At 36.9% G+C, this 14,184-nt stretch overlaps 1 protein-coding gene across 1 annotated transcript in view; it reads left to right on the forward strand.

Annotated features, from left to right (window-relative positions):
• Nucleotides 1-206: 206 nt before the first annotated feature.
• The window catches only part of LOC306987972 (uncharacterized protein), a 42,451-nt gene continuing 28,473 nt past the window's right edge, over nt 207-14,184 (forward strand). The window contains exons 1-2 of the mRNA XM_079592647.1: nt 207-595; nt 1,635-1,940. Coding sequence (XP_079448773.1) covers nt 550-595; nt 1,635-1,940 — 352 coding nt within the window. The 5' untranslated portion in view covers nt 207-549. The remainder of the gene's footprint in view (nt 596-1,634; nt 1,941-14,184) is intronic.

Below are 14,184 nucleotides of genomic sequence, written 5' to 3' on the forward strand. Positions count from 1 at the left end.
AAAATGTGCATTATCAAATCTCTGAATATAACCGCAATTGTTCAGCCTTATAAGACGAGGATGACTAAACTACGGGTTAAGTTACAGGTGTGTGTTTGTGCATACCGGTATGTATGTGGTGTTTGTCGGTAGACGGCTCTGTCCGTATTGAGCTCATGTATCGATCGGGGAAGACAGATATAACTTTGCACTCCAGGACAGGAGGTGGCGGTATGCAGCTAAAAAAGCTGGAATGCGACCCGCCAAATAAATCCACGGAAAAAGAATCAGCAGAAGACGCCATCAGCAACAGACTCTGCGCTATTTACTTTCACTGTAATGAACGATTAACATCCGTGATAAGCAGTGCAGAATATATATTCAAGAAAATTATCCTGTAGGCTAGATATTTTTCGCCAGTATTAATTATCTCTGTTGATCTGCAGTCGTGCTTTAGTGAGTTATTTTCTGTCAGTCGTTTCGGGCGCGACTCTAGTCTTGACACACCCAAAAACACAACGGAGTAGATTATTACAAGAAACTACGATTTTTATTGAAATCTGCAGCAATATGAAGAACTTTGTATGGTTCTTCCTGTTATCATTTTCCATTGAAGGTATGTTTTATGTTTACGTTGATGTCTTTAACATTTTCTGTTTCAGTTTGTATAAACCGGAAATGCTCATTGTGTTTCGTTTATCTTTTTCCTGCAGTTTGTAAATAAATGAAATGTGAAAACTTTCATATTAGTTCAATATAGGAGAGATATTAAAGTTGCTGCATGTTGTTGCATAACATTCAACGTAAGTCAAGTGTAACACGACTAGTTTTATACTCCAGGCCTTGATATAGCATTTTCGTCACGTTTTTAAAGTTTATGCGCCTGTTTTCTTGAGACTGGATCATAACTCGGTTGATTGTAAAAAAAAAAAAAAAAAAAACCTCGGTTGATTGTGTTCCTTGATTATAGTCCGTGTTTAATTTAGGCTGAATTTATATTTTTCTACAGGTAATTATCTTAGTGTTTTGTGTTCGTAATGCAAGTGCTGATTATTACAGGCCCATGTTAAATATACAGTGCTTTACAAATTTATAATTTGTAAAGTCATAATAAAGAGAAAAAAATATTTTAGGAAGATCTGTCAAACTTAAGACTAAAAAAAATATATAGTCATTTATCAGGTAAATAACAAACTGAAACAACTAAATAGACAAAAAAAAAAGTATATTTTATTTTTGTAATGCTTACTTTGGCCTTGATAACAGCTTACATTCTTGCTGGCATTGTTTTATGTACTTTTCCACAGCCTCTGTTGTTATTGACTTCCAAATAGTTTCTAGTTGTTCCCAAATTCATTAAATCCCAACAATAATTATATTTTAGCATTAGAAACACTACTGTGACTAAATAGCTTACACGAGACATACTGGTGGATTAACCATTACAGAAACATAAAACATGATTTTGCTAATAACCAATACTGTTAGTTTGGGCAGCTGAGGCACAAACCTTACATTGGGTGCTGGTCTAATAAATTTGTCAAGTACTGTGTGTATTACTTTACATTTAGTAATAAAATAAAATTGTCATAAAGAGATATTTAGTTTTGTCATTTCATCTTTTGTCCGTACAACTGTTCCTCTTTATTTTCCAGGTGTGTTTGGAGAGTCAGTGTCAGTGACAGATGGAGATTCTGTTACTCTTCACACTGGTCTTACTGAAATACAGGAAGATGATGTGTTAGAGTGGAGGTTTGGAGATGGACGTGTCCGCATAGCTAGAGTAAGAAAAGACAGTAAACCCACAATATATGAAGATGTTCTTGGTGGGAGATTCAGAGACAGACTGAAACTGGACGGTCAAACTGGAGATCTCACCATCACAAACACCACAACTGAACATGCTGGACCCTATGAAATATCAATCAATGCCATCGCCTTAAGGACATTCACTGTTAATGGTGAGTATTTAATCCATGTCAGTAAATGTGTGTACAACAACCAGCGATAACAAAGAACAGTCTTCAATTCTATAATCCAAACACTGCAATCCACAGCAGAATATCACGGGGAAAAATAACAACCATAAATGATCCCAGACAGTGAACTGAGGGTGATCAAGGTAAATCAGAACAGGTGTAGAGCTAATTAATAACCAAAAAAGCTAACCAAGGCCTTGTCCACATTAATACATTTCATTTTGAAACGTATATTTTTCTCTCTGTTTTGAGACAGTTTTATTTAATGAAAACAAAGCTTTTTGCTCACCAAAGTGGATACATTTGAAAATGCCTTTTTTTCACGTTGTAGTAGTGACTGTGAAAATGGAGCTATTTGAAAACAATGACTTAAGTTTAGTCATGTGACGCACATTGTACTGATATTCATGTTTATACCGTTATTATGCCACACTGGTATTATTTCACACTGTTGCTAAAATGTTACTATGTGTCTTGACAGTTAATGTACCACAGATTTTTTTGTATACATTTAAGAAAACTCACAGTGAAAATAGTTATTGTTTTTGGCCCATGTATCCTTGTATTGTATATTAAATAAGGTTATAACACCCGAAACTTTTGAAATTTGTCACAGGTAAAATAAAAATGTCAAAGATTATTAAAGACAAGCAAACTAAAGAATAAATAGTTAAACTACAAGCAATAACACAAATAAATGAGTACAATAAAACAAAGATACAAATGGTAGGTCTAACAGTTCTCAGGGACAGAAATTGAATAAAGTACAAATGTAAAATAACACTGCATATAATATTCACTGTGCAAATTAAAGGTTAAAACGTTATTCAGTGAAGTGCAGGGAGGGATTTCTTTGTCTTTTGTAGTAGTTAGATTAACATTAGCCGCGTTACCACTGTCGGGCCAGTGCAAGCCAGGGCTGTAAACGGGCCGTGTCGGGCTAATATCTTTTGTTGTTTTTTGTTGTTTACTTAAATATTTAAAACCTAAGCGTTTTTTTTTAACAGGTTTACAATAAAAAATTATACATTGATCATAATGAATCAATGTGTGTCAAGATTACACATTAGTCACACAGCAATAAAGTGGTATTTTATTAGTCAGAGAAACAGAGGTAGCTCCCAAATAATCTGACTTGCTTTAATTTATGACATATGCGGAGGATATCATATGGATATCAGAAAGTCTGTTATAAAGAGACGAGACATACTGACTGATAAAATAAAAACATGATTGTTATAGCCTATGATTTGTCTTGATTTCTTCAAGTAGTTGTTTTTACCATGTTTATTATAGTAATGGTTAGCATGCATAGTCTTTTGCATCATATATAAATATATCTGCCTTATACGGTGATCAGAATCCACATCGGATCACAAACAGAAGTTATTTCAAACAATCTGCTATCTGAAAGTGAGTTATGAGCTAAAATGATTTTAAAAGTCTTTAATGTTGATGTTAGCTGGTATATGAAGTCATCCGTGGCGCTGCAGTCTCCAGACTCCGGTAAACTCCGCCTCTGTTCGTAACCACTCCTCAAGCCCGAGTTGGTCCGCTTTGGACCAAGGTATTCAGCGGGCCAACAAACCCTGGCCATTGGCCCCGATCAAGCCCTGGAAGTGACAGTAGAAACGCGGCTATCCCTGGCACTCACTAGCAGCCTGCTTTTGGCCCGACAGTGGCTATTAAGAACACAGACAGGGAGAAATCATTTTTATAATTTACACGCTGTCACACAGCCGTGCACGCTTCGGTAGACCTTTACACACCAGTAGAGCGTTTAACTCGGGATGTTAAAGCAAATTATTCACTAGGCAGAATTTCAGTGGAGCAAAACTTTATTTATTCTTCATATAGCATGGGAAAGAGAAAAGGGAGAAAATTGTAACTCGGGTATTTCTTCTTTCTTTTTTTTTGTGAACATCTTTTTTTTTTATCATTATTGTGTACAATACAGGACTTTCATGAAAGAATAATAAATAAATAAAAAACCCACACCCTCCCTACCCCAACAAGAGAGACATGAAGGAATATTCACACCCATAAAAAAAAAATACTACAAGGGCAAGCCTCATATTCACGCACAGTCTTATACCTTACATATACATACATGTGCATATCCATACCCACATATAAGCATATAGCCTATACCTACATACAGCTACACATATAGTACCTGTAGGATATGTAAGGAATAATTGACGACAGGCCGTTGAATTATTATAAAAATAATGCACACCCGAGGTGGTAATGCAGTCACGACGCGAAGCGGAGTGGCCGTTACACCTCGGGTGTGCATTATTTTTATAATAATTCAACGGCCTGGAGTCAATTATTCCGCTTATACTACAGTTACCAGACCTCGAAATATTGTTCAGATGATGTATTTCAAGACGTTTGTAAAGTTTTTGTCATTAAAACGCTCTTGTATGTAGGACTAATTCCTTGCACATCTAAACCCGTGCTCCGTTGCTAATTCCAAAACGTCATTTTAGAGTTAGCGGAGGTTTGAGCCGCTGATAGCAGAGTAATGCTGGACACACTTAACGACTAGAAACATTCTCTGACTGTGAATGCAGCAGATTTTAAACACCGCTGTGAACACAGACTGAACGCGCTGAACACACGTGCATGATCAGTCATAAGTATCAAATTACATTCATAACCGGCCTTCGAGAGAAGCATGTGCGTCAATATTATTATTTATTTATTAATTCAATTCGTTTTAATTAATTCGTTCATTCTTTTTTTCTATTAGTGACAGTAGACTAGACTAATAAATGAAACACAAAGCCCTTTTAACAAGTAGGCTATAGGCCTATCAATTTTATTTATTTGTTATATTATCTTCAATAATTACGAAAACCCGTGCAACAGGACTATTAATTTATTTAAATATAAAGTTTAATTTTCTATTGATTATGTATAGGACTGTATACTTTATTTATTAAAATTAAACTGCATGTTTCCATTGATTATGAAGTTGGACATTGAAAACTGCAGATCAAGCGCATGGGGCTGCAGTTTTTCTTGTTATGAATTGTATCCTATTTTCCGTTATTACAGTTGACTACGCGAAGTGATATGGAACTGTAATGCGGTTAAGACCTGCCGGAAATACTTTAGCCGTGCGGTTCCCTGAAAATAATTGCACACCGTAGAACGTTTGTCAACCAATCAGATTCAAGCATTCAACGGCCCTGTAGTATAAATATATATATATATATATACATACACATACACGTATACACACACACACACGTGTATAAGAAGAAAAATTAAATTAATAAATAAAGGTTGGGAGAAACCCATGATCACATTATTGGCATTACTCAGGGGTCAGCCCATTCTGTTCTAGAAAATGAAGTAAGGAGTCCCAGATCTTGTAAAATGTTTTTTTTGTTTTTTTTTGCTATGCAAGAAGACAATTATTTAATCCAGAGTAATATAGTTGGATCATAAATACTTTTCCAGTGTATGGCAATCAGGCGTTTCACTTGCAAAAGCTTCTACTCATGTATTTTCAAAGATAAGGCAGGTGGAAGGAGACCAAGTATACAGATTTTGTGGCAAACAGGGATTTCTTTTACAATAATTTTAGATAATACACCAATTACTTCTTTCCAAAAGGACTGTAAGTGCTCACATTGCCAAATACAATGAAATAATGTTCCCTTATGAGTTGTACATTTTCCACAGATATCCGGAATATTTGGATTGAATTTATTCAACTTTTCAGGTGTTATGCATGTGTGTTTTCAGTATCCAATTATATTGGATCAATTTAAAAGAGTGTTGATCGATAATGTTTGTGCTTGGACACAAGTTTTTTTCCCATTCATTTTCTATAACGTCCATTTGGAGATCATCAATCCAAGCCAGTCTTTTATGATTTGTTGAATCTTTGGAAGCATTAACAAATTTGCTGTATATCATAGAGATTTTACATTTATCATTGGGATTTTTTAACTGCAATTTCTTCTAAACTGCTTAAGGGAGGACACTGATATGAATGAATCTAAGATTGTATGAAATTACAGATCTGGAGAAACTTAAAAAAGTGAGATTGGGGGATTTTGTGTCTTTCCCTTAAGGTTTAAAAGGACATCATTGTATTCTCTGCATAAAGGTCTGCTATTTTCTGTATGCTAGGGCTGTCAATCTTCCTCTATAATACTATTCGAATTCCATTCCTTATTTTATTTAATATTCGAATAATATTCGAATATTAAATGCTCAAATTCATCCTATTATTAATATTTGCGACATTACACAGGCTTATGGATCGTCAATGCCACTATAGCATTTGGTTGTTGTTACACGTTCTGTCCACAAGAGGGACAACTAACATTACAATAAACATTTAGAAACGGGTGATCGCGTTTTTTTATTAACAATAAAACAGCGGAACAAAATTAATGACTTTAATATGGCAACTTGAATGGACATTTTTCAGTAAAGATCAGTTGTCTGATGTTGTGTCAGAGTTTCACAACTCTGTCAGTGATTGTTGCGCGGCTAGGACAGCAGACAGCTGGTAAGCCCCGTGATGAAGAGAAGAAAATAAGTCATTCTTGCCTGTTTTAGCAGCGGTTCCTTGGACAGATCGCCTATAGCTTGTCATGGTGTAGCGTTGTCAGATGTGCCCTAATGGTGCGTTCACACCGAACGCGAATAGCGCGTCAGGCGCGAATGGACACAAAAGTGATCAAGTGTATATAACTAGACGCGACAGGCGCGAATTTGACGCGCTATTCGCGTCCGGTGTGAACGCACAGTAAGGTTGCAAGTTGAGGAGTGATATTTCATTCAGACTTTATTTGTGATTTAATTTTCCCATTTATGATTTTAAATCCAAATACCTTCCACACATCGCTTCTCAAATTGTCAGAGTGGTGATCTCCGTTTCCATGGAGACATTGCTCGCCGCCATTATTGACAGTATTGTTATGACGATGCAGCGTGGATAACGCGCACAATTGTGTTACGATTCAATTTTTTAATTGTTTATCAGACGAAACAAAAGCATTTCATTTTCACATGCCTGTGTAAGCCAAGTTGGCGAGAAAGGCAAGATATCATATAATAAAATAAAAAAATAATAATAAAAAAAGCAATATTCGAATAGTAACTTCAGCATTCGAATAGTATTGATTTTTTTAATATTCGAATTATATTCGAATTTCGGAATTCGTTCCAACAGCCCTACTGTATGCCACCACAACTTAAAGCCTGAGTCTGATTTGCCTTGAACAAACATTGCATTGCCCCAAATAGGGGAGAATTGAGATAATACAGGTGTCACTTCCAGTTCAACCTGTGACTCATGCCATACTGAAATAGTGGTTTTAGCAAATGGATTAGTTGTATTTTGTTTAAGTTTCCTTACAGAGTCAGAATATAAATATGTGTCAAGACTCAGTTCACCTGTGCCTTTTTTTTTTTCAATCTGAACCCATGGAGTATGAGATGAGCCAGCAAACCAGAAACATGCGGCTCTCAGTTGGGTTGCCTTAAAATACCATAAAAGATTAGGGAGTTTAACCCCCCTCTTTCGAATGGAAGGTACAGAAGCGATAAGCAAAGCCTGGAGCGTTTCTTGTTCCAAGTGAATTTAACAAATGTCTTCTTTATATTTGAAAAAAAGGGAGGAGGAGGAGTTGGGGGGATTGACAGTAATATAAAAATGTAGGGAGTATGTTCATTTTAATGGTGTTCACCCTTCCAATATTAGTGAAAGGGAGAGACATCCATCTATTCAAACTTTCATTTACTTGAGCTATCGGAGGAGTGTAGTTGGACGCAATCAGATCCTCCACCCGTGGAGTAACTTTGATTCCCAAATACCTAAATCCATCGATAGAGGTTTTATAGGAATGTTGAACTGTTGGATTCAGCCTTTACTGTTCATTAAGTAAAAAAAGTATAGATGATTTTGATTTGTTAACTTTATAGCCCGAAAAGATTCCAAAGTCATTGATCAGATTATTAAGAATCGGTATTGAATCTTTAAATTTCGTTAAATATACAATTATGTCGTCTACAAATAGCGAAATCCGATGTTCTAGCACACATGAAGCAACCAATTCAGGTCTTCAGAGCACGTCAGGGTAACTTGAAAATTAAAGGCAGGTGTGTTTGATTAGGGTTGGAGATGAACTGTGCAGGACAGTCGATCGCCAGGAGCAGGATTGGGCACCCCTGTTCTAGGCCTATAATTTCAATTCCCTTTACGTTCTAATCGCAATTGCCAGGGGTTCCAGGGCCATTACAAATAATAATGGTGAGAGTGGACAACCCTGGCGAGTCCCGCGGTGTAAATTAAAAGGTTTGGAAGTTAAATTATTTGTAATGATCTCTGCTGTCGGGCTCTGATATAAAATCTTTATCCACTGGCAAAAGTTCTGACCACATCCAAAACTTTGGAGTACATCAAATAAGACTACTCAACTCTGTCAAAATGCTTTTTCTGCATCTAACGTCAAAATACATGTATCTGTAGAGCCATCCTTTTCATAAACAATATTAAGTACTCGCCTGATATTATGGAAGGCCTGTCTATTTCGTACAAAGCCATTTTGGTAAATTCCTATTAGGGAGGGTAAATTATCCTCCAAACGAATGGCTAAAACCTTGGCTATAACTTTGGCATCGGAATTCATTAAAGAAATTGGTCTATATTATTTACATCTGTCTTGGGGCTTTACAGGTTTGGGGATGAGTGTTATTAACGCATCTCTAAGAGAAGGGGGAAGGCAGCGCTCGAGTTGAGACTCTTTATACATTTCTAATAGCGGAATCACTAATTTATCTTTAAAGGTGCCATGTGTAAAAATTGAGGTAAAAATATCCAAAAAATGAGCTACACGCATCAAAAGAATGAGAAGAAATAAGGGCGATGATGTCATTAAAAAAATGTCAAGTTATAGTGCTGCAGAGATATCAACCTTATTTAGCATTAGCATTACTAGCCACAGCCCGACAGGTGTCGTAATACCAGTTTCGGCCATGGGAGGCGGTATGCGGGCAACATAACCACCAGCCAACCTGCAATACACGAATAACTCGCATGGCTTGTGGGCGTACTTGAACCTGATGTCAATCGTGTGGAAAGTACAGCCCACTACTTCATTTCAATTCAGGGAAGAGAGCGGAAGGATGGCTGAAGCCCTTGGCAAGAGACCCCCACCACCACCACCCGCTGCAGGGGAAAAAACGCGCTCTGAAGCAGAAATCAGATCAGATAAGAAAAGGGCCGCTTGTCACGGTCCGGGCTCGGAAGCGCGGGGGACGGCGAGCGAACTGCAGCGCATAGCCCTGTTTTACAACGTTCAGCACCCATTCTGACACGCCCGGGATCGCTTCCCATGCTTTCGCACGCATAGCTAGGGGCAGAATGGTCTCCGTGTTCTGACCGCCGCACTGCGCGGGTTGGAGAAACTGAAACGGAGGTATCAACGAGGCGCGCGCGCCCTCGTTGTCTGAATATTGCTGCTCGCTGACGACAGCAGCCGCTGTTTCACATTCAATGACTCGGTCGCCAAGGACGGAGAAAAATCTGCCAGGCTAAAAGTCTGCCTGACTTCTCTCCATATTCATAAAATGTTTGCTTGAGACGTATTAAGCTGGCTTCAGCTTTTGCTGCAGATAGTTCATTATATACATTTTCGAATCCATTCAGCCGATCTCCGGGTCTGGCAGTAGCACTTTTAGCATAGTTTAGCATAGATCATTGAATCTGATTAGACCGTTAGCATCTCTCTCAAAAAAATGACCAAAGAGTTTCTTTTCTTTTTTTTTATCAAATTTTTCTTTATTTTTTCATTTAGAGAAAAACATACAGACATGCTTCACAAAAATAGAATATAAATGTATATATACACATCCATTTACATACATGTCTATAAGCATATATAATGAAGCATAATTAACATAAAAAATAAAAAGAAACAAAATAAAAGAAAAATAAAAAATAAATAAAAAATAATAATAATTTAAATTAAAAAATATATATATATACATATATATAAATAAATAAAATCCCATGTGGAACCCACCCGCCCCTTGGATCCAGATCCCCATATCTATGACCAAAGAGTTTCAATATTTTTCCTATTTAAAACTTGACTCTTCTGTAGTTACATTGTGTACTAAGTTGTGATTTTCTACACCAATATGACTAGGAACTATACTCTCATTCCTGTGTAATAATCAAGAACTGCTGCCGTACCAGCAGCGCAATGTTATTACAAACTTAGTGCCCATCACGTTGGAAGTTACCGAGCTGGGGACTATTTTCAGGCGCTGCGTAATATCATTGCGCTGCTGGTACAGCAGCAGTTTCTTGATTATTACGCAGGAATGTTCCTTTAAAATGAGCAGTTCCTGCTTAAGTGGATTTGAATTTGACTGATCTGAGTATATCTTGCTCCAATTTTCTTATTCTTTCATCTAAATTTTGTAATTCCAACTTCATTTTATTATTTAAAGAGCTTGTGTAGCTTATCACTTGACCCCTGAGGTAGGCTTTTAAAAGTTTCCCATCTAACAGATGCCGATGTTTTTTTTCCAAGTTAATTGTAAAGAATAAATCTATATGAATTCCAAATGAACTCCATACATTTTTTTATCATGAAGCCATCTTGTGTAATCTCCATCTACAAGGTCCCTTAATAGTTTTTGACACATTATATACAAGTTTAACTGGGCCATGATCAGAAATCACAATAGACTCTGTTGTAAAGTTTTCTTTTGCTCGAAGCAGGGACCAGGAGACTTTTTGGATCACGTTCAAAAGTTATTATTTATTGACCACGGCTGCAAGTTCGTCCAAAATCAGTCTAAAACTAAAACAGATTACATTGAAATGTATTTACCTTCTAAGGGGGAGGGACTTCTGGGACTGGAAAGTAAGGAGTTGATTCTATCCAGTGAAAAACCTGTATTGCAGGATATCTAGATTGCTCCAGAGAAACTGAGCAAATCAGCTATTGTATTGCTAATCCAATCATCCTGACTTGATTGCTCAAACCTTAACATTATCATAGAGACAAAGGCACCGGTGTACCTTGAGCTTAAAGGGATAGTTCACTTTAAAATTAAAATTCGGTCATCATTTACTCACCCTCAAGTTGTTTCAAACCTGTATTAATTTATTTCTTCTGCTGAACACAAAGAAAGATATTTTGAAGAATGTCAGTAACCAAACAGTAGTCTGTACCCATTGACTTCCATAGTAGGAAAAAAAAATACTATGGAAGTCAATGGGTACAGACTACTGTTTGGTTACTGACATTCTTCAAAATATCTTTCTTTGTGTTCAGCAGAAGAAAGAAATTAATACAGGTTTGAAACAACTTGAGGGTGAGTAAATGATGACCGAATTTTAATTTTAAAGTGAACTATCCCTTTAATGGTCAGGAAGTGCATAAAGACAAAAGGTGTGAGTCTGAGTGATTCTGTTCATTTAACTTACAATGGAGAAAACAGGAATTGCAACTTTGCTGAGCAGCTTAACCTTAAAAGCTAAATACAATATTATTTACCGTGATGTTATGTACGGAAGCACATTTGAAATAGACTCTGAAAATTTGTTATCCTTCAACTCATAGGAACAGTCTGCAAAAATCTGGTGATATAAATTATTAGAAATCAAAAAGTAGTCTATTCGGGAGTATGATTTTAGTGATGAACTATAGCATGGGAGATCACACTCTTTGTGATCGTGGTTAAACTCGCATAATACTGAATGTGTCTTAAGAGAGTTTTAAAAACTAAAAATCTTTATGTTTGTGGTAGGAGTGTTGAGTAATACGTCTATCTAGCTCGCCGCCATGTTGGATCAATCTCTTCAGTAAGCATGTTGTGCTTCTTACTGAAGTGTGGAAACTGCGATACAGTGCTGCTTTTTCAGGATTTTTTGATGAACAGTGTTACGAAACTGCTCTGAGACTAGAAGGTGAGATCCAAATGCATCTTTATTATATGGGGCAATCCTAACACGTAATCCAAAGAACAGGCAAGAGGTCAAAGCACAGGTAGGCAGTCCAAACAAAGAAACAAACAAACAAACAAAACAGGCAGGGGTCAGAGGCAAAAGAGTAATCCACGGAACAGGCAAGAAATCCAAAAAACCAAGAGACATGAAACCAGGGAAAACGCTCGTAAATGCAGTGTAACAACAACATACAAAACTTCGCAGTGATTGATGGGGTGAACCAGGCTTATATGGGTTGAACTAAACAAGAAGATGAGATACAGGTGAATGTGATAATGAGTGCTGATGAGTCCAGGCAGAGAATGATGGTAGATGTAGTCTGTGAGTGAACATGAAAGTCTGGTGCGGAGTGCCCTCTGGTGGCTCTCAAGAGCACTCCAGCTGGTGACCGTTAAAAACAGAAATATTGAACAACATTTATTTAGAATTTTTTTACTGTCATTTTTAATCAATTTAAGATGTCCTTGCTAAATAAAAATATATAATTTCTTTAATAAATAAAAGCCTAGTGACCCCAAACTTTTAAACTAGTGTATATTAATCAGATTTAGCTTACTTCAGTCTAATGGACAGGGGTGCACATAACTGGTACGCAGGTACGCATGTGCGACAAAAATCAGGAATGCGTAATGCCACTTGTGTTACTACGCGCCTTTGCGTACTTTAAGGGTAACTGTCGCCAAAATGCAACCTAGGCAGTGTTAATATAATTTTTTCACAGACGAAAACTAAATAAAACCCCGTTTTAAATGACGACCACGTCAACGAATAATTGGGGAAGAGATCCCGTCAGAACTGATTTGCGTTTGTGGAAGATGCGCACATTTGAATTGTAATGTGCTGATCTACCCAGCGCCTCACGAGTTGGCATACGCTTGATGCATGTCTCAAATCGTTAAAAAATGTAAACGTCTGGGATAAAGAGAAGAGCAGATATGGATAGATCTGAATAAGAGTGACGACGAGAGCTTTATTCGGTATGTTTTTCTGTGCGAACACACACAGAGACACACGCGCGCGCGCGTGACCAGAAGCGTGCAGTTCTGCAGACAGCGCGCTGCGCGCAAGGACTGAATTGAGCTCTCTTTCGCGTCTGAATGGACAAATACACACAACATTATGTCTAAATGTCAGTTTTGGAGAGTATTCACGTAAACACAGTCGGTTATGTCTTTACAGAATGTACAGTGCATCAGTGCAATTAGATCTGCACACTTGGTCTTAAAGTGACAGTGTGTAATAAACCTAATACCTTCTGTACACTTAATATTGATCAAAAAACACAATAAAAATAGAAAATTCATTGCTCTTCAATATCTTTGATAAGGATTCATTATATTTAATTTATACAAATAAATATATCTGAACAATCAAATAATACTTTTTTATCATTTTAGGTCGGGGTTTTTTTTTCACGCTGATGTAAATTTAAGTGTTAAATTAGTTTGGTTTTAGTTAGTTATTTTATGCTATAAAAATGGGAATGTGACGTCATGATTGACAGCTGTGGCCACGCTACATATGGGGTGAGTACCAAACACCATCTCCTGGTACTCACCTGAGTAACTCACTGAAAAAGTTATGTGCACCCCTAATGGAAATGTAAGTGTGAAATAATTACATATAGCCTAGGCCTATACATACACTATTGTTTGGAATAACCAAGAAATGCATAAGTTTTTAAAATACATTACATTGTATAGATTTAAAATACGTTACTCATTAACTGTATTAGATTAATTAAAAATGACTGTAAATACATTTATATGTTACAACTTACGATTCTACTTTTATTTTATTTACCGGTATGTTATTCAGAGTTTCTGTTCATTATGAATCCTTCAGTGCAGCATTGGCAGCTGTGTAGTTCTCAGGTGTTCTTGCATTCAGTTTATTAAAGTCCACGTGAACCGGAAGTTGCAAACGACTTTTCTCAAGTGTTGTGACGCATTTCCGAGTGAAAGGGAATATTGAACAGAGGGTTTTACTTCAGCGCTCCTCCTCTCCATCTCTCGCCCATAGCAGAGTAACGGTTTGAGGGGAGTGGTTAAGGGATTAACCAACCCAAGCCGTCAAGCCTACGTCATCAGAAAAAGAACCATTCCAGACCGGAAGTAACTTTTCAGACTTTGATTAGAGATAAGAGATATTTTTCTGTGTATTAACGTGCACGGATTAATTATTCACCACAATACTAGTTTATTTGTTTATTTATTTGGATCCCCATTA

This window comes from Phoxinus phoxinus, assembly GCF_949152265.1.
Source record: "Phoxinus phoxinus genome assembly, chromosome: 20".
Classification (NCBI taxonomy): Eukaryota; Metazoa; Chordata; class Actinopteri; order Cypriniformes; family Leuciscidae; genus Phoxinus; species Phoxinus phoxinus.